The sequence below is a fragment of the Rhinopithecus roxellana genome, chromosome 5 (assembly GCF_007565055.1).
Source record: "Rhinopithecus roxellana isolate Shanxi Qingling chromosome 5, ASM756505v1, whole genome shotgun sequence".
Taxonomy (NCBI): Eukaryota; Metazoa; Chordata; class Mammalia; order Primates; family Cercopithecidae; genus Rhinopithecus; species Rhinopithecus roxellana.
In genome coordinates this window covers 109,707,511-109,734,275 of record NC_044553.1, presented here as the reverse complement: position 1 = coordinate 109,734,275, position 26,765 = coordinate 109,707,511, and the positions used below count along the sequence as shown (strand labels likewise).

General features: G+C 53.3%; 1 protein-coding gene and 1 long non-coding RNA gene across 2 annotated transcripts in view; one reads left to right on the top strand and one right to left on the bottom strand.

Annotated features, from left to right (window-relative positions):
* The window catches only part of TMEM266 (transmembrane protein 266), a 71,235-nt gene that overhangs the window by 19,675 nt on the left and 24,795 nt on the right, over positions 1-26,765 (bottom strand). Inside the window, exons 4-7 of the mRNA XM_010375724.2 lie at positions 25,554-25,627; positions 15,820-15,876; positions 14,577-14,715; positions 9,739-9,854 (exon numbers count right to left, since the gene is read on the bottom strand). Of these exons, the coding sequence (XP_010374026.2) occupies positions 9,739-9,854; positions 14,577-14,715; positions 15,820-15,876; positions 25,554-25,627 (386 nt within the window). The remainder of the gene's footprint in view (positions 1-9,738; positions 9,855-14,576; positions 14,716-15,819; positions 15,877-25,553; positions 25,628-26,765) is intronic.
* LOC104672047 lies at positions 3,664-10,519 on the top strand. The gene is made up of 3 exons (XR_749352.2): positions 3,664-4,186; positions 6,344-6,583; positions 8,943-10,519. It is a non-coding gene; the product is annotated as an uncharacterized LOC104672047 (long non-coding RNA).

Genomic DNA, 26,765 nt, shown 5'->3' with positions numbered 1-26,765 from the left:
AAAAAATCAAGCCATAAATTTAAGAAACTCCTAAGCAGAATAAATACCAAAAAACCCCACAGAAACCCACACGGAAGCACCTTGCAGTCAAACTGCTGAAAGCAGGAAGAAACACAACGGGATGGGGCTCCCCAGGGCTCACGCGGGCCTGTACCTTGGGAAAAGAAGGTGCACGGTGGCTTTGATGAAGCAAATCTTCCACTGGCAAATGGGCCCGGTGGGAAAAAATACACCATCCCTAGGCTTGGGAAGAATTAAAGTGCAGTCACATACCCATTTAGTGCACAACATTAGCTAAGTATTTCTAATCAGATAACCTGCCCAGATCATCTGGGATCCACAGGGAAGCCCGCAGTATGCATTACTGGAGTGAGTTGGGCCCCTTCCATCGGGGCCGGGCCTTTCCATCAGGGCCGGGCTTTTAATGCAAGACCAGGAGGGGTCAGACCCACCGGGGCGGCAGTACAGGCACACCCAGCGCTTCTCCACCTTTAATGGTCTGGTTGCGGAGTCCAGTTGACACGGGCCTTGTCCTGATCAATGCACACTTTGGCCAGAAGCTTGATGGTATCTAATGTAATAGCAGTAATTCTCCATCCTATTAGTGCTGTCTGCACAGACTGCCCTGCCTTCAAACCCATCTGCTGTTGGGATAGCATCCAATGTTTATTTCCATTAGTTTCGCCATTGTTGGTAACAATAAAAATCAGGAGACAGTTGCAAACTAATGATTTAGGAGGAGAGTAAAGCTGAGATCGACCTTGGCCCCTTTCCATCCACTGTGAAGATGCCTGGTAGTTGGCCATAAATTTAAATTACGGCAAAAGGATAACATAAGTTATTCCTCTGATGGCTAATTTTATCAGCTAAATAGGGTTGTCATTAAAGCTATCGGCTGTTTTACAAATCACTTCCCATCTTAAAAAAAAATTTCACTTCCCACAGTGGAGATCCTGAATAATCCAGGTAACAAAGGCTATTGTGCTGAGCCGGGGACTTGTGGCCTCTGTAGGAAAAGAAGGAGCTCTCTGGAACGATCCAGCCTCAAGCCCCATCCCTGGAGCCAGCATGGAACCACGGCTCTATTCCTGCTATTCCTGCCCTTTGGCTCCTTTTCTGAGTTGCTAGCCCAGCCTCAAAGGCGAGGGACCTACACAGAGCCATTGGCATTCTCTCAGGGGTCCAGAAAACCAGCAGGCAATGGGATCCAGTGACAGCCCTGGATGGGGAGATGGGCCCTGGCTCCCAATCAGACCACCCACCACCTCCCACATCTGCTCTGGCTCCTCCACATGAAAGACAGTGAAGGGGATGGAGGGAGGGGCATGACAGCTTCCTCTCCCCACATCTTCCTCCATCAGAAATGCCTGCAGTTTGCAGGGTCAAGATTATCGTCTTGTTTCGTCAGGAAACAGGCCAGGGAGACGTGGCATTCCTCCAGGAAGGACTTTGATAAGTGTGGCTGTGCCACCTGCTGTACTGGAACCGGGGAAAAGGTAGGGAATGTTGTGAGCCCATTGGCCTTGTTTTATGGGTTGGATGACTGCAGGCAATGTTTTCTTCTTGGGCACAAAGACCACTTCTGACAGTATCTGCTGCCCCTAGTTGGTACTGTGTAACTGACTCTTGCCAATAAAACAGGGGCAGAGCAATGTCACCGTTTTCAGTCCTGGCCAATAAGAACCTGCTGTGCCCAATTCCCCAGCCTTATTTTCCTATCCACTGACTGGAGAAGACTCAGAGGACTTGGAGGAAGAAGGATCGGCTGGGCTTGGTGGCTCCCACCTGTAATTCCAGCATTTTGGGAGGCCGAGGTGGGCAGATCACTTGAGGTCAGGAGTTTGAGACCAGCCTGGCCAATATGGTGAAATCCCGTCTCTACTAAAAATACAAAAATCAGCCAGGTGTGGTTGCACATGCCTGTAATCGCAGCTACTCGGGAGGCTGAGGCAGGAGAATCGCTTGAACCCGGGAGGCAGAGGTTTCAGTGAGCCGAGATCATGTCACTACATTTCAGCCTGGGTCTCAAAGCGATATTCCATCTTGAAAAAAAAAAAAAAAAAAGAGTCACAAAATGGGAGCAGCCTGGAGGCCTGAGTGATTTGTGTGGAACAGAGGGTCCCTCCTCCACCCTGACCCATTGCAACCTGCACTGGACTATGATGAGAGTGACAAATGTACTTCTCCTATGTTAGGACACAGGTTTCTGGATTTGCCAGATGCAACGACTGTTACTCACCCTAACTATCAGTGACTCAGGCAGACTCCTCTTTCTGGTGCAGGGAAATGCACATTGAAGCCCTGGGTTCCTTTCCTAGTCCCTCCATGAAAAACTGCAGGATCTGGGCAAAGAACAGCCTCTCTGAACCTCAGTCTTTCCATGTGGAGGGATTAATAGTACCCAGCCTGCCAACTTTCACCATCAAGGGAAAAATGAGCTAAAACATGACAGTGCATTTGTGAATGAGCAACCATCACACAAATACACTTAGTAGCATTTTTATTCTCTTTTCTTTTTTTTTTTTTGTGACTGAGTCTCACTCTGTCACCCAGGCTGGAGTGCAGTGGCATGATCTCAGCTCACTGCAAGCTCCACCTCCCAGGTTCACGCCATTCTCCTGCCTCAGCCTCCCAAGTAGCTGGGACTACAGGTACCCGCCACCACACCCGGCTAATTTTTTGTATTTTTTTTTTTTTAGTAGAGACGAGGTTTCACCATGTTAGCCAGGATGGTCTCCATCTCCTGACCTGCCTGCCTCAGTCTCCCAAAGTGCTGGGATTACTAGGTGTGAGCCACCACACCCGGCTGGTCTTTTTTTTTTTTTTTTTTTTTTAACCCTTACTGAGAGCCTCCAGTGGACCAGATTTAATTTGATGCATATGGCATCCACATGATGTAGGCCTTGTTACTGCCAGTTTTCCCAATGAGAAGCTGAGGCTCAGGGGTTAAAAGGGAGATGACTGGTCACTGGTGGAGCTGAGGTTTGAATCTGGCTTGCTGGCTCCCCGAATAAGAGGATTCTTTCCACTTCTCCAAACTCCCCGACAAGGGACTCACCTTTCCCAAGGTCTAAGGATGTCCTAAGGGGCTCACAGGTCCCACTGGTCTCCTTGGAGGCTGGACCTTGAGTCGTCCCAGATTGAGCCTCATCCCTCAATATTTTGCCAATGATCTCAGGGTGAATTGTGCTGAGGAAGGACAGCTTCAGAGAAGAGAAACTAACTTCACAGTGGCCCAGGTCAAACCGTACTATTTTGTACCAAAAGCTGTTACCAGGCTTAAAGGGGAAAGAAACTTCAGAATGCGTTTTGGAACTAGAGTGAGATCCACACATGGAGGTACATAAAATCTCAGAGGTGGTTTTGTGAGATGAGTCAGAAGAGTATATCGCTGCATTGATTTAACCGCTGCATCTAAAATGGCTTTGGTTTCTGAAGCAGCCAGGACAGAAAGACAGACAAGGCATCCACACCGTCTCTCTGAAGGGCAGCCTCTAGCATCGTGACTTTGGAATCCATCTGTGTACCAGCAAGCCTAACTCATAATGAAATTCTGGCCAAGATCCACCCCTCACCAAAAAATAAAAAAATAAAAAAAAAGAATGAAAAGGAACCTCCACCTAAGGAATTGCTGAATTCAGGGGTCAGAGGCCATGTGCTTCTATCACAGCAGTGGGGAGTCTGGAAGGGACTGCAGAAGGCATGGCCAGGACTTTGGATGGTATGACTGACCAGCAGAGAGTCCTCCTTCCATCCCAGGATGCTCTAGGCACCCCTCCCCAGGTAGGGATCTGTTAAGGATGGGGTGTGCCCACAACCAGAAGAGATCAAAGGAATGAGGGAAGCAGCGAAGCCTGTCTCCCTGTCAAAGCCAGAGGGCCAGTGTGATCCAGGAGGGAAGGCACTGGAATGAGCGACAAGAGACCTGTTTTCGTCCTGGCCTCATAACTGCTGTGCCACGTTGGGCTCACCCATCCCCTTCTCTGAGCCTCAGATGCCCCATCTGCCAAATCCTGGATTGGGCCAGCTGCCCTTCCAGGGGCCTTTCATCTGTTATATAAGGTGGTTCTGGAGCACCCTGGGTGTGGGCCTGTGGCAAGAAATGTAACACAGAAGATGAAATGAATCAGATATTCATGCAAGAAACTGGCCAACAGGCTCATCTGAGAGTCTCCACAGGGTCACGGTAAGAAGCAACGTAATCTTTCTTAAAAAGTTAAGATGGGCTGGGTGCGGTGGCTCATACCTGTAATTGCAGCACTTTCGGAGGGTGGGCGGGGGAGTGGATTACCTGAGGTCAGGAGTTCGAGACCAGCCTGGCCAACATGGTGAAACCCTGTCTCTACTAAATATACAAAAATTAGCCAGGCGTGGTGGCGGGCATCTGTAATCCCAGCTACCCGGGAGACTGAGGCAGGAGAATCTCTTGAACCTGAGAGGCGGAGGTTGCAGTGAGCTGAGATCACGCCACAGCACTCCAGCCTGGGCGACAGAGTGAGACTCTGTTTCAAAAAAAAGAAAAAAGAAAGAAAGTTAAGATGAAGAAACAGAGAGTAACTGTGCAGTGGAAACACCTGACCCACGCTGCCCCAGCCAGGTGATCCAGGTAACATCACAGTGAGAAGTCACGCGGCCAGCATGTCCTCTTGATGTGACATGATGAGAATGGTTCTTTCCCTCTGCAGTCTTCCTCCCAAAACCCACAACCCCAGGCTTACCCTGGGAAAAACATCAGATGAATCCCAGCAGAGGGGCATCCTGTAAAACACCTGGCCAGTGCTCCCCAAAACCCTTCAGGTCATTAGAAACAAAGTTGGAGAAATTGCCACAGCCAGGAGAAGCCTAAGGAGACATGCTGACTGAATGTGATGTGGAGCAAATAGAGGACCTAAAAGATTAAATACTAAGAAAATCTGAGTACCGTATCAATGTGGGTTTGTTCACTGTAACAAATGATACTAGCGTATGATGTTAATAATGGGTAGCCAGGCACAGGGGATACGGGAAACTCTGCACCTGCTTCACTATTTTTTGGTAAATATAAAACTGTTCTAAAAAATAAAGTTTATTTTTTTAAAAAAGAGCTGGGTGAAGTTGTGGCAAATAGTTGTACAAACATATCCCAGCAAGAGAGCAAGGGAGTGCAAAGTTTTTTTTTTTGTTTTTTTGTTTTTTTTTTTTTAAGAGACAGAGTCTTGCTCTGTGGCCCAGGCTGGAGTGCAGTGGCGTCATTACAGCTCACTGCAAGCCTCAAGCTTCTGGCCTCAAGTAGTCCTCCCGCCTCAGCCTTCCAAAGCACTGGGATTACAGGTGTGAGCCATTGCGCCAGGCCAGGTGTTGTATTTAAACTTGGACCCTAACACATTTCATTGGTAAATGTCAATTTTTCAGGCAGCATACGTGAATTCAGTTTAGAAATAGCTTCATTATACTCTGAGAATTCCAGCAAGGAGAGAGAAAGTTTATCACAAAGAATACTAGACTGCCCTGGAATGGGGTTGGGGGTGCCATTGAGACCACTGAGGGGAGCCAGGTCTGTGCCTGAAGTATAAGATACCCTATGCATAATCTGATCAATGTTTTCGCCGAGTGCTAAGAGGTGCCATGAGTAGGAAAAAGGAAGCTGAACATGATGGGCTGGAAGAGAACAGTGTTCACAGTTAGGACACCTGGTTCTATGCCCCCTGGACTAGCTGTGTGCCGCCTGGGCGAGCCGCCACCACTCAGTTTTCTTATTTGTAAAATGGGTGTGTGGGGCAGGTGTGGTGGGGCTGGTGGACTCCCATTAGTTGCTACCCATCACATGTCAGGCTTTAGGTTACACGATCTCATCACCATCCTTCAAGGATTCTATTACTACACACATTTTTCAGATTAGGAAAACCAAGGCCTATAGATGTCCCATTAATGCCCAAAGCCACAAGGCCAGTAATTGTTCTAAAGAGAGACATACCTGGGTTCAAAGCCAGCTCAAAGTCTATTTAGAACCAAGTCTATTCTCCATCATTCCATGGGCTGCTGTCTCTAAAGGTCTAGCCATCCCTGACATTCCAGGGCCCACAGTCTCACTTCCTCCAGAGTATCTGTTACCCAGTCAAGTCTCAACCAGGCCTGAAAATACAGCTGCGAGCGAGGCGCCTGTCTGCTTCGCTCTGTGGAGCGGGCACCACGGACTCCAGGAGAGCAGCCCTCCTGGTCCCTCTGGCCAGGCAGCCCCCAACCGTTCCTGGCGGCCCCGCTGGGAGTCCAGCCTGTCTGGCCCTTTCTGCTGTCTTAACTAAGATGACAGGGTTCAGGTGTTTTTTAAATTAAAATGGTTTGTTTCTGTTCATCTCTTTTCCAGATGTCACTACCTGGAGGGAATCTGTCTTTATTTATTGGCTCTTTCCTGTGCAGAATGCAAGGGAGTTTCCCTCCGGCTGAGATCCCCGGGAAGGAGGCCACATGTGGAGAGTGACTTGAACCAGGACGGCAGGAACCTGGGGTCCCCGGGGGGCTCCGGACAGAGGTCATGGTGGAAACCCTGGGAGGTGGGGTTGCCGTTAGGATTTTCTCCTGGCCACGTGGCACATGTGTGGCTGAGGTGAGGCCAGTGGCAGGGTCAGCGCGTTCCCTGCTGGGCTGGGAGGCTGCGAATTTATGAGGGGAGGATGCAGCCCTAAGTCCGTGTCTTTCCCGTTGCCAACTGCCGTGAAGTAGAGCATTTGTTTTCCTATTTGACAGCAGAATGAGAACTGCCTGATCGGCTTCCAGCCGCTTTCTGGATGACACCCTGCGCTTTCCTTTCCCCACTTCCCTGCAGCCCCCTCTGCCTAAAGCCAAGCTTCTCTCACCTTCTTCTCCAGCCTCTGTCCCCACCCTTCCTATCTCCACCCTGCCCTCTCCATCCAGCCTCCAACAGCAGCTGGAAGGCTCCATCAACAACTCACATCTGAGCAGATCCCCCAGTCCTGCTTTTAATCCTCCAGGCTTCCTCTGTCCCAGCAGGATAAAGCCCAAACTCTCTGGTCAGCCACGGAGCCCCTTCCCAAGCCTGTCCCCAATCCTCCTGCTGCCTCGCTCTGCTCACCCTCTACATGGCCCACTGCACCCACTCCCACACCCCACGCTATTCCCTCTGCCTGGCAGCCTTCTCCCTGGGGCCCTGCTCTACATCAGCGTCTCTGGAAAGCCTTCCCCACCCTGGCCTGCAGAGCCAGGGACGTGCCTGTGTGATGCAGGCATTGCACCAGATTTCCACTGCCTATTTACAGGCTGCTAAACCCCCTGAGTCACCCAGAGCCCCGTGAGGACAATGGCCACACCCTGTCCTGAGTGGCATCTGCATGCCCGGCACAAGCCCAGCAGAGCAGCTCTGGACAGTGCTGGCTGACCACCCGATATGGCGAGAGAATGAATGAAGCTGATGCCAGCTGCTCAGGGTGGGAATGCTTCTCCTCCTAGTCTAGGATTCCATAGCCTGCCCTGCTCTCAGGACACCTTGGACAACATGCCCCTGAAGGCCGTGTCCCCTGATGACCCCTCTTGTCATGCACAGGCATTCTGTGCGAAACAAAAGGTCATAGTGTTCCCAAAGCATATAAAAAGATCGGTTTCGCCGGGCGCGGTGGCTCAAGCCTGTAATCCTAGCACTTTGGGAGGCCGAGACGGGCGGATCACGAGGTCAGGAGATCAAGACCATCCTGGCTAACACGGTGAAACCCCGTCTCTACTAAAAAATACAAAAAACTAGCCGGGCGAGGTGGCAGGCGCCTGTAGTCCCAGCTACTCGGGAGGCTGAGGCAGGAGAATGGCGTAAACCTGGGAGGCAGAGCTTGCAGTGAGCTGAGATCCGGCCACTTCACTCCAGCCTGGGCAACAGAGCGAGACTCCGTCTCAAAAAAAAAAAAAAAAAAAAAACAAAAAGATTGGTTTCTTGACAGACATTCCGAGGAGATGATTCTGAAGACTGTGTGTGTGTGTTCCTGTGGGGACATTTCCCAGGATCACTTTGTAGTGACATTCCACAGACGTGTCCCCCACCCCAAAACTATGAGAGGTTGAGGTTGGTCAGGGAGCCAAGAGGTACACTGAATATGCATTTACCAAGACCCGCAACACACACTGAATACGCATTTACCAAGACCTGCAACGCGTGGAGTGCTGGCTGGGGCTGGAACATGGATGTGAGTTGGACAAGGCTTGCCTTCAGGGGGCATCCATTTCAGTGGGAAGAGCTGCCCCAGGTATAAAGGAGCACTGATCATGGCAGTGAGTGCCCAGTGCCCTGTGAATGCAGACAAGTGAGGGCAGCTGTGGGGCTGGGGGAGGGGGTGCAGAGACTGCTGACGGGGGGAACACGCTCTGTAGAGAGGCCAGGACTTGAATTAGACAGACAAAGCTTGCAAGGGGCGGGGATTTAGGCAAGGGGCACCGTGCAACCAAATCCCAAGAGGTGGCATGGCACAGGGCTTGTCAAAATGACAGGTGACTCCACTTGGCACAATCAGGGTGTTTATGCACCAGACACATGAGACAGGAGGTTGGTAGGACGGGCGGACACATAATGGGCCCATACACCAGGTTAGACCTCAGCCCTGAGACCCCCTTGGAGACTGCCTGGGCACCCAGCAATGGGGGAGGAAGAGGGAGCCCGGGGGAGACCATCCTTACTACACTGCAAGCCAGAAGGACTCAGTGCCCACGTCAATATGAGGCCACAGGCATTCCTCCACTTTCCCTGACAGGACATGGGCTGGAAGACAGCCCGTGAAGAACTCGCCTGGCCCTGGGCACGGAGAGCCATAGGCTTGGTGTCTCTGGCTTGTGTAGTTGGGGGCAGTGGCCCTGTCCCCTCCCTAGAATCCGTGGGGCAGAATGGGAATGACCATGCATGTCATTTGGCCCATCCCCCACATTCCCACCACCTTGCCAGTCCCCTCAGTAGCATTCCCACCTTACAGCCTGGGACCAGACCCTTCCCAGCACCCAGAGCTGCGCTTCTACAGAGCTCTCAGCCTTGCTGTGGGTTCCAGCAGCCACCCCCTCCTGAGCACCCCAATCCCCTTCCTCTGAACTCCTCTGTCCCACTCACATGGGAGCAGCCACATCATCTTACAGAGGAAGGAACTGAAGGCAGAGGGGTGGCCTGACTTGGCTGGAGTCCGGAGGGGTGGGAGCAGCAGGGCTAGGCCTTGAATGCAGGCCTCTGGATGCCTGACAGGGTGCTCCTGGCCCAGTTGCCAGTCCCCCTTGCCTCTGTTGAGCCCATCCTTGCAGGGCCCACCACCTGCCTCTCTGAGTCTTCATCACGGCTCCTGGAGGGTGGAGAGCACCACTAGCACCTTTCTGGGGTTCTGGGCATCCTGCATGGCAATGGACATACTATGGTGCCCAGCAACCCTCAGCAGACAGAATTAGCCACTGGCTTAAGAGACCAACCATGTCTCCGAGAAGACTCTGATGAACTGAGGGGGCGACCTGGCAGGCTCAGGTCGGGGAGCTGAAGAGTCACCATGCTGCAGTGGAAAGAACCCTGGCCTGGGAGTCAGGGTTGAGTCCATGCCTAGCTGGGCTGTACATCAGCGACCCTGGAGATGTGCCCCCTTCTCTGGGCTTCAGGTTCCCCATGAGTCCAACAAGGGGCTGGAGGAACTCCCTGACCTCTGGTGCCCCTGCAGCTCTAGCAACCCATGGCTTTAGGCACTACCAGTATCCCCAGCAAGACCATGGACAGAGCCGAAAGCGGCGGTGCATTACCCCTTGCTCCTGACAGATCTGCGTCAGCCTCTCCAGCTGCTCGTCTTGGATGACCTTGGCCTTCTCGTACTGCTGGATAACCATTTCCATCTCCAGCTTCAGTGGCAGGACGTAGGCTGGAAGACAGAGACAGCCCTGTAAAGAATTCAGCAGTGGCAGGGCTTGGGCTGGGAAAGGGCTGACCCAGCATTTAGCCAGCAGCAGGTTCGAGGCCCTGGGCCAGTTCTGTGGACCTAGAGGGAGAAATGTCCAGGTACCCGACAGCATCCAGAAAGTACAGAGGGCTACAACCTTTACTCATAGTGGCCAGGGTAGTTGTTTTCCTGTTTTCCATAGTGCTAGAACCCATACTTTTGGGCTGTGTGCACAGCTGCCTGGAATAAAGACTATTTTCCAGCCTCCTTTGCAGCTATGGGTGATCACAAGACTACCCTCTGGACCACAGGATGCTAGTGGAGGTGGCAGGCAGCAGCTGCAGGAGCCTTCTTCACAAAGGAGCTGGGGCCAGTGAGGATGGGACGGCCCTGCAGCCCGCACACACTGGCAGAAAGGAAAATGGTGCAACCACTTAGGGAAACGGTTTGTCCGTTTTTTGGAGTGTTAAACAGAGAGTGACCATGTGACCCAGAAATTCCATTCCTAGGAACCTTAGGGGAAGGAAAACATGTGTCCACACAAAACCTCACACATGAGCGTTCATAACAGCACTATTCCTAATAGCCAAAAAGTAAACATAACCCAAATGTTCATCAACCGGTGAATGCATCAGCTGTGGTCTAGCCATGCAGTGGAGCACTACTTGGCAATGAAAAGGGATGCAGTACCACCACCAGCCACAACACAGATGAGCCTCAAACACAGGATGCTAAATGAGAGCAGCCAGACACAGAAAAACCACATGTCGCATGATTCCATTTATATTAAATGTAATGGAACAGAACAGGCAACTCCATAGAGATGGAAAGCAGCTCAGTGCTTGCCTCGGGCTGAGGCGGACATGGGAAGTGACTGCCGATGAGTGTGGGCTTTCTCTTAGGAATGATGAAAACGCTCCAGACTTAGATTTTTTGCTGATGGCTACAGAACTCTATGAATATACTAAAAACCACTGAATTGTGAACTTTTATTTTATTTTGAGATGGAATTTTGCTGTCACCAAGGCTGGAGTGCAGTGGTATAATCTCAGCTCACTGCAGCCTCCACCTCCCAAGTTCAAGTGATTCTCCAGCCTCAGCCTCCTGAGCAGCTGGGATTACAGGTGCCCACCACCACGCCTGGCTAATTTTTGTATTTTTAGTAGAGATGGGATTTTACCACGTTGGCCAGGCTGGTCTCAAACTTCCGACCTCTAGTGATCCATCCACCTCAGCCTCCCAAAGTGCTAGAATTACGGGCGTGAGCCACCATGCCTGGCTGAATTGTGGACTTTAAATAGGTGGATTTTATAGCACGTGAATTATATTTGGATGAAGATGTTTAAAATAAGAAGGCAGTGCGCCTTCCTTTTGACTCTTTATCTTCTTCCCTTCCTCCTTCTCCTTGGCTAGGATGAGAATGTGATGGCTGGCACGGAAGCAGCCATCTTGGACCATGAGATGACTTTGAAAAGTAGGGTAAGTGCAGCAGAACAACAAAACAGAAAAACAGAAGGAGCCTGTGCTCTTGACTACAGGGAGTAAATGACTGTAGTCAAGGCTATATCTGTCTTGGGCCACCTTCCTACAGACTTTTTTTTTTTTTTTTTTTTTTTTGAGACAGAGTCTCACCCTGTCATCCAGGCTGGAGTGCAGTGACATGATCTCAGCTCACTGCAACCTCTACCTCCCGGGTTCAAGCCATTCTTAATGCCTCAGCCTCCCGAATAGCTGGGAGTACAGGTGTGTGCCACCACACTCAGCTGATTTTTGTATTTTTAGTAGAGATGGGGTTTCACTGTGTTGACCAGGCTGGTCTCAAACTCCTGACCTCAGGTGATCTGCCTGCCTCAGCCTCCCAAAATGCTGGGATTACAGGCATGAGCCACCATGCCCGGCCTGCAGACTTTCATGTGAATGAAATAAGCTTCTTTGTTGTTTAAGACACTGTTATTCTGAGTCTCTGTTACTCAGATGATCCTATTTATAACTGGTATAGTGGACCCAGAAGAGAAAGGCTGACCTCTGAGGTTGAGGGCCCCATGATCCATCAGCCAGCAGTAGTCCCATGGACACCTCCCTTGGTGGTTCTGTGGGCTCAGAGTAGCTCTGGGCTCCTGGGAAGTCTCAGTGTCTACTCCTGACTTTGACACAGCCTTTCCCCTCACACTGTTCCCACACCAGCCCTTCCTGACTCTTCAGAAGCCTCGGTCACATGACTCTCTTGCCCCTGATTTATAGAACCCTCCACGTTTCCTCTCTCCCAGTCTCCTTTCCACCCACAGTCTCTGCACCTCCTCGTGTTTCCTGGCAGTTGCAGGAACCAGCAGAGAAGAGACACTGGGACTTTTCTGCTTGCTTCCAGACTTGCGGGCTGGCCATGTGTCCCTGAGACCCATCTCCAGGTCCGGAGGCCTGCCGCTGCCTCCTCAGATCTCTGCTGAGGCCAGTTCACACCCAGGGTTATTTTGCAAGAGTAGTAAATTAACGTCCATCTGTTCACCAGCATGTCTCTCTCCTGAGGCTCCCTGGTGGCTCCGCGATGCCTGACGTGTCAGGAAAAGGGCGGGACAGCTGGGAAGTGTGTCACAAAGGGGGCTCTCAAAATCCATTAGTTTGAGGGTGTGCAGCTGTCCACAGCTGGAAGAAAGACCCAGAAGACGCTGTTCCTACCCTGAGTGGGGTGGATGTTCTCATGGACAGAGCCAAGAACAGGGCCCTGAGCAGACTGCAGGGAGTGAGCAACTGAAAGAGTGCTGGTGGGTGTCAGGGGTCCTAGGCTCCACTTCTGGTCCTGAGCCTGATTCACTAAGTGACCCTCATCCTTCTTTGCCTCAGTTCCCCCATCTGTCAAATGAGGGGAGTGAACCAGGTGATCTCCCAGAGCCTGCCCAGCCTTCTGAAGGCTTCTGAAGTGAGACTCAAACACATTCCAGTTTGATGAAGATTCCCTATTAGGGGACCCCTGACAAGATGTCAGCATCTTCATCAGGACCAAATCCCACAGTGTTCGCAGGGTGGAACACAGGGTGAGGCCCAAGGAGAGGGAGCCCGCCCTGAGGATGACAGCTTCTGCCTTGCACCTGCTGGGCAAATGCTGATGGAATAGTCTCATGGCTACAATTTATATCATCTGCAATCAAAATTCAGGGCTGGAAAAGACCATGGCATTTATCCCAGTGGTTTAAAAACTGTGCTCCAGAAGGCCTCGCAGTTCCTTAGAGGTGCCTCAGAGGGCAAGGGAGAAGACAAGGAGGTGGGCTGTGAGGCCCCTCCACTCCAAGTCAACCAAAGCAGCTCCACTTGCAATCTCTTTTACCGATTGGGTATGATTTTGCTGAAGAAGGTTTTGCTGTCAACCAAACCAAACCAACAAAACATCCTGGGAACCACTGTCTATACAACCTCCTGGTCACTCTAGGGGTACCTCTCTTGGAGGCTGACCAGCCCACTATGAGTGGCTCTGTTCCTTATCTGGCTGATGGGGCGTGGGCCTCTTCTTCCTGTCCTCAGGGACCAAGGACCACCCTCTGGAGCCCAGCAACTTGAGTCTTCCCTCTTCTGTAAGATGACTTCAGTGACCTGCCTGTGTCATCATCCTCTGGGCCACCCCCCACCCCAAGTATCCTGCACCATTCTCCAAGGGTGGGTTTTCTGTCCCCCAGGTCCTCTGGGCCACATACTCTGGTCTGTCACCACCTTCTGGAAACACAGGAGCCACCCAGGTCAGGGCACAGCTTTCCAGACAAGGGTGGCCCAGTGGGGAGGCAATGATAAAGCAATGACAAAGGAGTGGACCAGATGCTTTCTGTGAATGGAGACCCAGGGATGGAAAGGCATGTCACTGAAGATGACAGAAGCACAGGCCAAAGGCCAGCCCCTGCCAGCATCTCTCTTCTCTACTTGTTTGCAGGTCAACGGGCTTATGGGCACCCAGCTTGTCCTTGGTGGACTCAAAGGTGAGACAGAGCCTGTAGGGAGCAAGGCCTTGACTAGATGACCTGGATAGAGCCAGTGGTGAGGCTGGAGGCCATCGGGGAGCCAGCAGCAGGTGTGCACTGAGACACTCAGGGTGTAGAAGTCTGCGCCTGGCCGGGCGTGGTGGCTCACGCCTGTAATCCCAGCACTTTGGGAGGCCGAGGCAGGCAGATCATGAGGTCAGGAGATCAAGACCATCCTGGCTAACACGGTGAAACCCCGTCTCTACTAAAAATACAAAAAATTAGCTGGGCATGGTGGTGGGCACCTATAGTCCCAGCTACTTGGGAGGCTGAGGCAGGAGAATGGCGTGAACCTGGGAGGCAGAGCTTGCAGTGAGCCGAGATCGCACCACTGCACTCCAGCCTGGGTGACAGAGCGAGACTCCATCTCAAAAAAAAAAAAGGTCTGCTCCTTCCAGAACGACAGGCCCTGCTCTAAGGGCTTGCGTGGAGGCTGGCCCTCCAGGCTCACAGTAAACAGCTGCATGGGAATGAACACGTGGCCCCCAAATGGGAGTTGGGAAGTTCAGCGTGTGCATGCAACACCCGGGCAGTGTGCATGACAGCGAGTGAGCAGGGACAGCTGGCCCCTCTCCCTGCTGACAATTTCACCTTCCACTCTGATGCCAGCAGGGCGTACCCTCATCACGCGGTGTCTCCTCTCAGTTGACAGTCCCAGTTTCTGAAGCAGCCCCACTGACCACATCCCCCTCGGGCCACTCACCATCAATGACCCTCTTCACCCTCCAGATCCGGAGCATGATGATGAGGCTGATGGCATCCCAGGGGCTCCTGGGTCCATTGGCCACAGTGGACGCCACCATCGGAGCCAAAGATAGGATGATCACAGCCCCGTCAAACACCTGTGAGAGGAGGCGCATTTCAGTACCCTGGGCTCTGCCATGTGATTGGGACCAGGGGTCAGTCAGGCAAAGCAGCTGGTGCTGCTCAGCTTCTCCAGCAGCCTGGGGCCCCACCAGAAGGCCACCCCATCCTTGGCAGCCCCTCCTGACCCTCGTGAGTCTTTAGGGGTCTCCTCCTCCTAGATGTTCTCCTGAGTGCACTCTGTCCTCCAAGTGACCTCAGCCCATCTCCAGCCCTTAGTTCAGATGGCCTTGGGCTGTCTTGCCCCTTCTCAAGATAAGGCCTGCATTCTGTATCCCAGACCCTCGGCAGAGGCCAAGCTGGATCCCTCCTTGGCAGAGCAGGGGCTGAAGGCAGGCTCAGGGTGTCTCCTTCCCCGGGGGGAACAGAAGCCTGGAGCCCACATCTCAGCTCTGTCCAGTGCAGAGTCTCTAACCCTCCAGGGAGGCAGGGCTAGGCAAGGAGGGGGCCCAGCCTGCACAATGAAGCCTTGGGCCCCGCCCTTCCGTCTGCCTGCCCTAGCCTGGCCGTGTTCTAAGCCATCCATCGGCCAGGCCCACTGTGTCAGATCCCAGCACTGAGCCAAAGAGGCTGAAACATAGATGGAGAGGTGAGGAAGCAGTGGGCAGCAGATCTTGACCATCTTGCCTTGCCTGTGTGCACAACACTGCCAGTGACAGCCAGGCCTCCCTGACCTCTTCCTACCCACCACGCCCCACCCTCGTGGCAGGAAGCAGACGGGAAACCCAGCCTGAGAAGCACGTTGACAGTTTCCCACTCAGCTTTCCATTTAGGATGAATTTATTTGTTTTAAAACACATTTCAAAAGCTTTTCAAATTGATTCAAATTGTAAAATTTTTCAGAACTTCAAGGAATTCTGCATTCCTTTTAACATTCTAAAGAAATGTTTTAGAACATTCCTTTGCTGAAAACAGTCTCAGTTCCCCCTCCCTGCCCCACCCAACATGTGCAGCCACAGAGGTCAAGTGGGAGAAGGAGCCAGCCTTTTTGATGGTGTCTACCCTGGGATGGATGGGACATGATGTTTTCCAGCTTCCAGGATGGCTGAGTGAGGGCTTTGGGGGTGGACATTGGTCTTTACCTCTATTTTGTTTTCGATGTAATCCCAGATCCCAAGCACCACAATCCGTAGAACAGTCTGAGGAAAGGAAGTGAGAAAGTGATTATTCTCCAGGTCTTCCTCCAGCTGAGAAGATTCCAGAGCTCAGCATTCAGAGCTCTGCTTCCGCATTCAGTAAAAGGAAAAGGTCTCCGCTATCTCCTAAGCATTTCTCAGCCCCTGTGCCCTCTCCACTCCCACTGCCAGTGCCCCACCTCCAGCCTTCATGGTGGGCGCATCTCCTGCTGGCTCCTCTGCCTGCAGGCTCAGACCCCGCATCTCTGTGCCATCCCCTGGGCACTCCTGATGCCATCTTCAGTGCTTCCTGTACATACAGAATACACTCCAAATCCCTCAGAAGGATATTAAGACCCTGCCTGCCTCACCTGTGTCATCTTTTGCCACTCCTGTCATGCTGCAAACCACTTACGAATCTTCAAATATACAAGCTCTCTCTCTCTCATGGCCTTGTCTTTGCATGTGGCAAAAACTGCAGTTGACTCCCCTCGCCACTCCTTGGCCCCAAATCTCTTCCCTCCTTCCTGTACAATAACTGAAGCTCCAGCATGGCCACCCAACTAAAGACTACATTTCCCAGCCTTCTTTGCATCTGGGAGTGGCCATGTGACTACATTCTGGCCAATGGCTAGCAACCAGAAGCACCAAGTACAACTTTCAGGTTGTGCCCTTAAATGAATTAGGCTCCTCCTCCTTCTGTCTTCCCAAGGCCTAGAATTGGGTGCATACGTGTGATGGTGTGCCATCTTCAACCAAGGAGGGCCAGGCCGCAAGACAGAAGCCTGCTGGGTCCCCAACAGCCCCAAGCCTTACCTATCCACTTAATGTGTTTTTCCATGAGAGAGATATGGACCTTGCCTTGTTTAAGCCTCTGTGTTTTGGTTTTCTTGTTACAGCAGCTTGGCCTGTGCCTGAGCCAGCAGGGCTTTCCCCTTCCTGTCCTGGCTTAAACGTCACCTCCGTGAAGCTCTTGCACACTCCCCAGCTCAGCTGGTGCCTCCTTCCTGAGTGTTCTTATGGTCCCTGGGCATCACCCTCCCACAGCACTTCCTTGTACCTTGTGCTGATTCCCTCCCCATCCCCCAGTGGAGGCTCAAGGGACCTGGTCTGTTTTCTCTCTTTTATCCCTAACACCTGGCATACAGCAGCCACCAGGCGATTATGCACTGTGGACAGATGAACAATGCGTGCATGAATGAATAATTCCTGAATGGTACTGCCTTCAGGAGCGGTTTCCTCACCAAGAGGACATCTTTCTCCAAAGAAGCCTCTTAAATGCTGGTCCCGTAAGATGCCGGTACATTTGTCTGCAGGCTCTTCCTTGAGCCGAGATGACTTTAATTCACAGTGATTCACACCAGATGGTGCCCCTCTCCCTCATGCCTGTAGTATAAGCCTATCTTTTCGAACTCTGCAAAGCTGCCCGGAGGATCATCACCCACAGCTGTTATGCCACAGAAAGGCTTGGCCGGTAAAATCCAGCTCTTTCTCGTGAAGGACAATCTTGATTTCTGTGAAGGGATGGGAAGGTGAATGCTCGTCGGGGACAGTCATGTCTCCTTCTCTGAGTACCGAGAGGAGCATATGGCAGCCCGAAGTCTGCTCCTCTATAACTTCCCGGTGTCTGGGTGGGTGGCCCCATGCTTAACTGCAAGACACCTTGCCGGGGTGGGAAGAGATCTGGGGGCAGGGGGGCCACAATGTCTTGAGATCATAGCGCAATAATGGGCTGGTTGTGTGGCCTTGGGCCAGTCAAATCCTCTCCCTGGGCCTCAGTTTCTCCTTCTGCAGAGAGGTGGGTTACATGTTATAATTCTTCCAATTATTTATGAGAATAATATCTGCCATCTACTATATGTCTGAGTGCCAGACCCTGGGTCAGCCCTCCTAACATGTGATTCTCGTTTTACAGAAAGGGCCAGAGAAGTTAAGGAAGTTGCCCATAGCCACACAGCAATCAGGAATGAAGGCAACATTTGGACCCAGAAGTTTCTGGCGCTGCAGAGTGTATTCAGCTGTGTAAGAACACCACATAACAAGCAGGCATGATGGCTCACACCTGTAATCTCAGCACTTTGGGAGGGCAAGGTGGGTGGATCACTTGAGGTCAGGAGTTCAAGACCAACCTGGCCAAATGGTGAAACCTTGTCTCTACTAAAACTACAATCATTAGCCAGGCGTGTTGGCGCACACCTGTAATCCCAGCTACTCAGGAGGCTGAGGCAGGAGAATTGCTTGAACCTGGGAGGTGGAGGCTACCGTGAGCTGAGATCATACCACTGTACTCCAGCCGGGGTGACTGAGAGACTCTGTCTCAAAAAACACACACACACACCACATAATAATATGGTTTCTTTTGTTGCTGCCCAACTCCTCTAATTGTGCTGAGATTGAAACTTAGTGTTTGTCTCCTCTGAAATGCTACAATAGCCATATCCATCCTGAACTCTCAATTCTGGGGTGTCCAAAACAAAAGTCCAGGCTGAGAAGATGGGAACGGGGCCTGGTGCAAATATAATTTCTGCTATGGCAACTGCTCCTCCTCTTTCTCCCCCTTCTCCTTTTAAAATGGTGGTAAAATACACATAACACAAAACCATCTTAACCATTTTGAAGTGTCCAGGTGGTGTTAAGTACATTCACATTGCTGTGCAGCCATCACCACCATACACATTTAGAGCTTTCTTGTCTTCCCAGACTGAAGCTCTGTACCTGCTGAACAGTAACTCCCTATTCTACCTCTCCCCATTCTACTTTCTGTCCCTATTAATCTGACTCCTTTAGGATCCTCAAATAAGAGGAATCATCATGCTTCTTTAGAAACAACACTCTTCTTAGCCGAAAAAGCAGAGGCCCAGGAGTGAGGGGTGGAGGGAGCTGGCCAGGCATGGGACTCAGCCAGCAGTGGTTGAGCAGTAGGAGGAGGCAGCAGACAGTGCACCCAGAGCCTCTGTGCCCCACGAAGGAAAGAGACTGAACATTTTTATGAACCAGAGCAGTGCCAGGAAACCAGGTGAAACAGCTAGAATCCCAGCCGCTGCCTTCCCTCTGTGCTGGCCCGTCCACAGAGGACCCATCCTCCGAGGCCTGGCTCAAGCCCCACTCTTCTGGAAGCCTTTCCTTCCTAGCTCAGCCCATGGAAACACAACAGCAAGAGGCCGCTGTGGAGACGGCTCAGGAAACACCTCCCAGCCAGGCCTCCTGCTAGTGATGGGGAAGCAGTGGCTCCAGGTCAGGGTCAAGGCCAGCGTGACCCTGGCTCTGAAACACGCCACCTGCTGGCTTTTCCCCCGCAGCATCCTTCCCCTCCCCAGACACCTTTGCCGAGACCCATTGTCCATGGAGGCAGGGACAGAGCCTCACTGCCCTGCCCCACACAGACCAAGCAGAGTTTTACATCTCTGAAAACACAGGCTGTACTAACCCACTGACTGCCTGTGCTTCTCAACGTGCAGCCAAGGACGCCCCGCTTCAGCAGCATTGGGGGTTTATATAAAACGCAGATTCCGGGACTCTTGTGGAGAGCCAGGATATCAGAAACTCTGGGCACAAGCCCCGGAATATGCTTTTTAAACAAACTCCCCTGGAGCACCCGATGGAACCGCAGGCATGTGTAAGGCAACGCTGCTCCAGGTTACAACAGGAGACTACAGGCGCACAAGCAATGATGAGAAAGGGCGTTAGATGGGGAGTCAAGAGTCTGGTCCCCTTTCTGGCTCTGACTGTTCCTTACTAACCACCTGACACTGGCCGGATCTCTGGACAGATCTGGGCTGAAAGCAGATCCACGCCCTGTGTGTGGCCACCTCCAGAGTTGCTCCAGAGCTCAGCAAGGAACACAGCTCACTAAAAAAGCAGAGTGATGATGAGGGATTGCCCCACCCCCAGCCCCAGCCCCAGCCCCAGCCCCAGGGCCGTGGCCTTGCAATACAGGCCCCTAAAAGTTGCAAGGGCTTTGAAGGAGCATCTGACGGAGCTGGAATCCTCAGCTTTAGCCACCTCCTTTCCCACCTGGGGCTAAGGGTTTTCAGCCTCCTTCATCCCAGTTTTGCCTTCAGGAGGCTGCTCTGATAAGCAGTGTAGGCTAGAGCCTTGGCAAACACTCAAGGATGGTGCCATTTATTGAGTATTTATTAGGAGCAAAGTTTTTATACCATTTGAGAGACGCAGAAACTGAGGTGCGAAGAGTGGCGGGTGAACCTTCTGGTCCCTGGACCCCTCCTGCCTTCTGCCTCAGGTGCCCTCATCTTCTGTTCCTGGTCAAGCCCTGCTCTCAAGAAGGGACTCCCCTCATCTCTCCCAAGGGAAGGAAAAGCTGTCTTCTCTGAAGGAAGGGGTCCAGGCTTCAGGCCGCAGGACAGGAGAGGGGGAAGTCCCAAGCCTTGCACCTAGTCCAGGCCCTGCCTCAGCCAAATGGCAGAAAGGGCTCCTGCCCCTTCCTGCGGCCTGAGGCCGAGGCCCTCCCCTCAGCGATTTCCCTGGAGAGGAGCCTGATGAGGTTGCTAGAGTTTGGAAACCTTGGGAGATGCAGGCAGAAGTAGCTGTTAGTCTACAAGCTGGTTTTGTGCAATTTTTAAAAGGCAGAGGAAGATCCCTAGCTCACCTCTTAGTGAGCAGAGTTGGGGCTAGACACCCCTGTGCCCTGCAGAGCCATCCCCACATGGGGCCCACTAGCCAGGGAGAAGGGAGCAGCCATGTTTAGCCCCGAGCCTGCGGCCTCCCAACACTGCCAGCTACACCCCTAGGTTGGGGTCGTAGGGTGGTGCGTGGCTCACGGGAGCAGGCTGGTCTAAGGAACAGCCGCCAGTACCAGGTGCTGGAGGCTGACCCCGGCACTTCCTTCAGAAGCAGATCTGCTCTTGGATAAATTTTCCCTGGGGTTAAACTACAATGGCAAGACGAAGACGTGGATTCCAGGATCCAACTACAAGGCCAAAATAAGAAATGTGAAGATCTGTGTGGTAGTTGGCACTGTCATTAGTCTCACACTGGTAAGGAGAAGAAAAATTGGGGCTGGACACAGTGGCTCTTGCCTGTAATCCCAGTACTTTGGGAGGCCAAGTGGGGAGGATCACTTGAGCCCAGGAGTTTGAGACCAGCCTGGGCAACATGGCGAAACCCCGTCCCTACAAAAAATAAAAATTAGCCAGGTGGGCCGGGCATGGTGGCTCAAGCCTGTAATCCCAGCACTTTGGGAGGCCGAGACGGGCGGATCACGAGGTCAGGAGATCAAGACCATCCTGGCTAACACGGTGAAACCCCGTCTCTACTAAAAAATACAAAAAACTAGCCGGGCGAGGTGGCGGGTGCCTGTAGTCCCAGCTAATGTAGTCCTAGCTACTTGGGAGGCTGAGGCAGGAGAATGGTGTGAACCCGGCAGGTGGAGCTTGCAGTGAGCTGAGATCCAGCCACTGCACTCCAGCCTGGGCGACAGGGCGAGACTCCGTCTCAAAAAAAAAAAAAAAAAAAAAAAAAAAAAAAAAATTAGCCAGGTGTGGTGGTGCACGACTGTAATCCCAGCTACTCGGAAGACTGAGGTGAGGGGATCACTTGAGCCAGAGAGGTTGTGGCTGCAGTGAGCTGAGATTGGACCACTGCACCCCAGCCTGGGTGATAGAATGAGACCCTGTCTCGAAAAGAATAAAAGAAAAGTGTGCTGTGCTACATCATGGATGAACTGAGAAAACATGATAAGACTCCAGTCACAAAAGACCACATAGTGTAAGATTATGTTTACATGAACTATCCGGAAGAGTTAAGTTCACAGAGACAGAAGCAGATTACTAGCTGGCAGGAGTGGCGGTACAGGGGGCAGGGGGAGTGACTGCTACTGGGTATGGGGTCTCCTTTTGGGGGTGATGAAAGTGCTTTGGAATCAGGCAGAGGTGACGGCTGCACATCACTGTGTGGGTACTAAATGCCACCGAATTGTCCACTGTAAAAGGGTTATGTGAAGAGAATTTCACCTCAACAGAAGGAGGAGGAAGAGAGGGAGAGGAGAGTCAGTAGCTGCTGCCACCACTGCCTGAGGCTCCTGTCTAGAAGGCCAGCTGTGGCTCTGCTTTCTCTTCTCCCAGGGAAAGAGCTGGGGCTGCCTGGGCCTTTCCAGACCCCAGGGATGGGGCTAACACCCCACAGCCTACACTGGGCCCTGCTGCAGGGTGGCCTGGCCTTGGCCAGGAGGCCCCAAGGACTCCTGCAGTCTCAGGGGAGGAGCAGCAGTCTTCCCAGTTCCAAGTGGCCAGCTGGGCCTGGCCTCAGCCAAGGGCAGGGCTGTGCTTTGGAAGAACATTTGCACAATTCTCCATCTGGATTGCAAGGCTCTGCGTATTCTTGGTGCTGAAGGGCCCCGTGAAGTGCAGAGACCCTGAGCGACCTGGAAGACTGGGGCCCAGGAGGTCTCACGGGCATCCACTCTCACCTTGGGTCCCTGCAGGGACCCCTGCACAGCCTGCCTGATGAGGGGCACTCTCACCGCTTTGACAGCATCTATCTCACTGTCAAACAGCTTGGCCCATTTGAACAGACGTCCTCAAACGGAGCCCAAACCAGCCTCACCTTCCCCTTCTCTGATCCTAGCTCTGTGACCTGGGGCCAGCACAGAGCAAAGTAGCCCATCTTCCCAGAGCGGCTGCAGAGCTCTGGGGTGGGCAAAGGCCGGGGCAGAGGCCCACTCATCCACCCAGAGGCCTGTGCCTGGGCCCACCTGCCATTCCTGCAGGCCCTGGGCAGGTTTCCACACTTCTCCAGGCCTCAGTTTCACAACTCATAAAATGTCCTACCCACCTTCCAGGACTGCCCTAAGGCTCAGCTGCGAGGAGGGGTGGAGAACTGCTCAGGACAGGCCCAGGGCTCCAGGACAGCAGGCGCCCCGGCGGGGTGACCTTCTTGGAATTTCCTGTGGAGTAATGTCCACTCCCTAAGGCCAAGGAGGCTTAGAGTGCCACCCCACCCTCCGCCCACAGCCACATCCCTGGGTATTAACCAGGAAAGAACTGGCAGACCTGAAGGGGTGGCACTCATTTCTCCCAGCTGAGGAGGGGGTGCCAGTCATCCTGGGTCTGTGGTCTGAGTGATCGCTCGGTCAGACTTTCTTTCTCAGGTTCTTCCCAGAGACCCCTGGTCCCTTCCCACCCTGCCGGCTTCAGGGCCTCCGAAGGATGCAGTCAGGGGCAAGAGACCAGCTTTGCAGCCCAGAGCCCTGGGTCCAGTTTTGGTCTTAACTGGCTGCGTAACCGTAGGCTGCTCTCCTTGTCTGTGCAGTATTTTGAAACGACACCACTGGTATGGTGGGCAAACACGCAGGCCGACCCACCATCCTGGCCCTTCCTACTGGGCATCCCAATCACTGTGAGGGGCACAGACATGCTCGCATGTTTCCAAACTGTCTGGGGGCAGGGGACCTCCATGAGACCCTCCCGGTAACAAGGTTCTGACACGGTTCTTGTGGGCACGCAGCAAGACCACGGAAATTTGCGCTTGCTAGTGTGGTGTGAGCTGTGTGTATATTCCCGCAGGTTCTGTACCTCATTCATTCGTCACTCGATCCCCATGCACCGGCCCTCCATTCATGCTGGGCAGAGGGCACTGGCAGGGCCGGACCCTGCTACCTGTCACCTGGCTCCACCCCCTCACCATCTTTGACAAGATCAAGGTAACAGAGCCAGCCCTTCCTCACCAGCCTCCTACAGACCCTGCTCTCCCCGCTCAGCTGTGGGAGGACCCAACCCCTTCCCTGGTTTGGGGGTGCCTGTGGGGGACTCTGAGGCTGCGATTCCTGTGCACAGGGGTTTGTCTGTTTCAGGTGGCTCGTCTCCGGCAGTGACAGGAAGGGAATGCCAAATTAATGTTGGGCAATAAATTCTGCAAAAGCCCATAAAACCAAAGCAGAGGGATAGAGGGAAGAACCGCAGCAACTGATTAAACATTTTTGTTGGCAGTCACAGACACATGGCACATTTTCCAAGGTTTGCATCAAGGAGACATCTGGCCATGGCCCATGTGTTTGCGGGAGGGAATCCTGGCCAGGCAGAGACAAGGGGCCAGGGAGGGCAGGACCCACGTGGGGGCTGTAAGCGAGGGAGCAGGCACTCTGCTCTGGTGGCAGGCAGAGGTACCTCCAGGACAATGGTCTCAGGGAGGTAGTTAGGACCCCTCCTGGGAGGGCAGTGCTGGGATCTGCCCCCTCCATCTGAGCCTCAGGCCCAGGCTCACCGACCAGCTCCATGGGCTGCAGGAGGCGAGGCTGGGGAAAGGGACTGTTCCATGCTTGGAATGCCTGCTGCCCGGCCCACCACACCCCACACCCAGAGTCAGGATTCTAGACTCAAGACCCAAAGCCCAGCTCCCTCCTGATTTTTAGGGAGGGAGGGGGGCAGAGAGAGACAGAGAGAGTGCAGAGCCATTAGGTAGACCAGAGGGGACCCACAAGAGGATGCTGGGACTCCTGACTCCCAAGGTTCCCTACCTCAGTGCCTCTGCCCATGCCACCCTCTTTCACAGCATCCTTCCTCCCTTCAAGGCCCCCGGTCTTGGGGTCCCAGAGCCCCTGTGCCTCAGGTAGAGCAGCTCCCATCGGTGTGAGCTGTGCGTGCGTTCCCAGCAGGCGCTGTGCCTCACTCGTTCCTGCCTTTCCCTGAGGGTTTGCTGAGCCATGCTGAAAAGCCCACGAGACTCCGCATGGGCTAATAAGTACCCATAGCAAGGATGGGACGCTGGAGGGTGGAGTGACACAGTGGCCTGCTGACTTGGGCCAGTCCTAGGCTCTGTTAGGAAAAACCAGTTTTCTACATGAAACTCTCCTGTCCTTCAGTGAACCTCCAGTGCGCACAGGGCAGGATAAAGCCCTGCCTGCAGCAAGCCCAAGCCAATTCCTCCCACACCCAGATGCAGGCCAGAGTCTCACTGGGACGGTCTGGGAACTGCTCAAAGGAAGTGTCACTCACCCCCATGCAAAAACAGAGGAATGTGCTGCCCAGACACGTCAGCTTCTGCACCAAGCCCAGGGGCCCGCGGATCTCCAGATCTCTGTAAACTTTCCCCCTCCCCTCACCACCGAGATTCGCACTTGGTCTCTACTAGCCGACTCCAGCAACGCTGACAGGGGTCCATGCTCCCTGAGCCCCCATCTCGGAAACACAGCCTCGCGCTCACACTGAGAGGCATATCTCTCAGCCCCATCAGACCCGGGGCCCCTGCAGGACCAGGTCGGGTCCACTGCCTGGCCCTGCGACCCGGTTCCCCCACTCCCTGCGTGCTTCAGCCCCAAGGGTCCGGCCAACTGTGGGCCCAAGACCACAGCCACAGCGTCCCAAGAGCTTCCCTGTGTGGGCACTCAGCTTCAGCCTCGCCTCCCGCCTGCTCCTTACTGGCTGCACCCAACACCGGCTGCCCCTCGATGCCACACTCAGTCTCACCTTCACCAGCGTCATCGGCGCCCCCCCCACCTGGAGAACACCTGCTCATCCACTGGGATTCCTCCCAGGGTTTTGCCTGCGCCAAACCCCCCTGGCTGGGTCAGGCTCCCTGTACCATCTCCCCCCACAGAGCTCAGCTATCTGTATTGCATCTCCCTCCCAGCAGCCTCAAAGGCTAGCGGGGGACCTGATGCTAGAAACCATTTCAAGAAGTGGACCTTGGTTTTCCCAGGACAGGAGTCACCCAACAAAGGAGGTGACAAGGCCACAGTCTCTACGTACCTCTGAGAAGAACACGGACAGAATGACCAGGCTGATCCAGTGAATCACGCCAGCAAACTGGAACGCGCTGGAAACTGCAATGGACAGGATAAGGACCAAATGTGAGGAGCAAAGAATTAGGTGTGTTGCTATGGGGGCTTCGCAGCATCCATCCAGACCTCTGGGACCCCAGGGCCCACCTGCATGAACATTTAGATCTGGTGGAAATTGGGTGAGAAAGCAAGGGCAGCTTTAGTTGGCGTCTGCAGTGAAGGCGGTAGGAGATTTGTGAGACAATGATGCTGTTCTTCTTGCCCCCAACCCAAGGGGCTGCTTCCTTCTCCCCCACAGGCCACCTCTCTGAGCTCCTGCTTGGTCTTTGGTGAGCTTTTGGCTGCAGCCAGACTGTAGGGAAGAAGCCTTCCAGAAGGGGCTCAGGAAGACCTTCGCGGCTTTTGGGCTGTGTAGGCAGCTTCAGTCGAGGCTGGATGGGCTTTTAGACATCCAGCCCACAGTTCACCCTCAGAGTGCTGTGCACAGTCAGGGGACTCCAAATGAGCTTACTGTGACTTTTCATTCTGGAAACCGAGTGGCAGAGACGGTGGTGTCGGCCAGGGTGTTTTGGAGAGAAGGCTGCAATAAGGACTGGCAGGGGAGCCAGGTTTGGGGCAGAGGTGTCTGCCTCCCTCCCTAGATTAGCAGAGCCAGTGGGATGGGGTCTGCTAAACTTCTGCGTTGCCCTACTTGTCCCCAGGTTCTGGAGTGGGAGTGAGAGGAGCCATTGGCCCTTGAGGGTTCCCACCCCACCTTTCATCAGCCACTCCTTAGAGTTAAGGCATTTTCTTTGGAAAGCCCTTTTAAAATACGTGAAGCCACGGCCAGCCTTCGAACCCTGGCATGGCATGGTTTTTAGCCAGCAAGGCCAAAAGCAGGATGCTGGGGCCTAGGACAAGGGTCAGGTGAGCTCTGACGGAGACTGGGTGGGAGGGATTGCCCCAGAGGGTGGAGGGCTCCCCAGAGGCCTAAAAGAAATACTGGTGGGACACTGGGGAAGAGCTGAGATGGGGCAAGGGGCAGGAATGCTGCTGAGAACATGCCTGCTCTGCCTTCTTTGTGAGCTGCAGCCAGGCCTGCTTGTCACATTGCTTAGAAAACCCCCAGGGCCAAGGGAAAGTGCCCAGTGCTTCAGCGGGGAGGGCCAGACTGAAACAGAGGCACCCACAACCTCTCCCG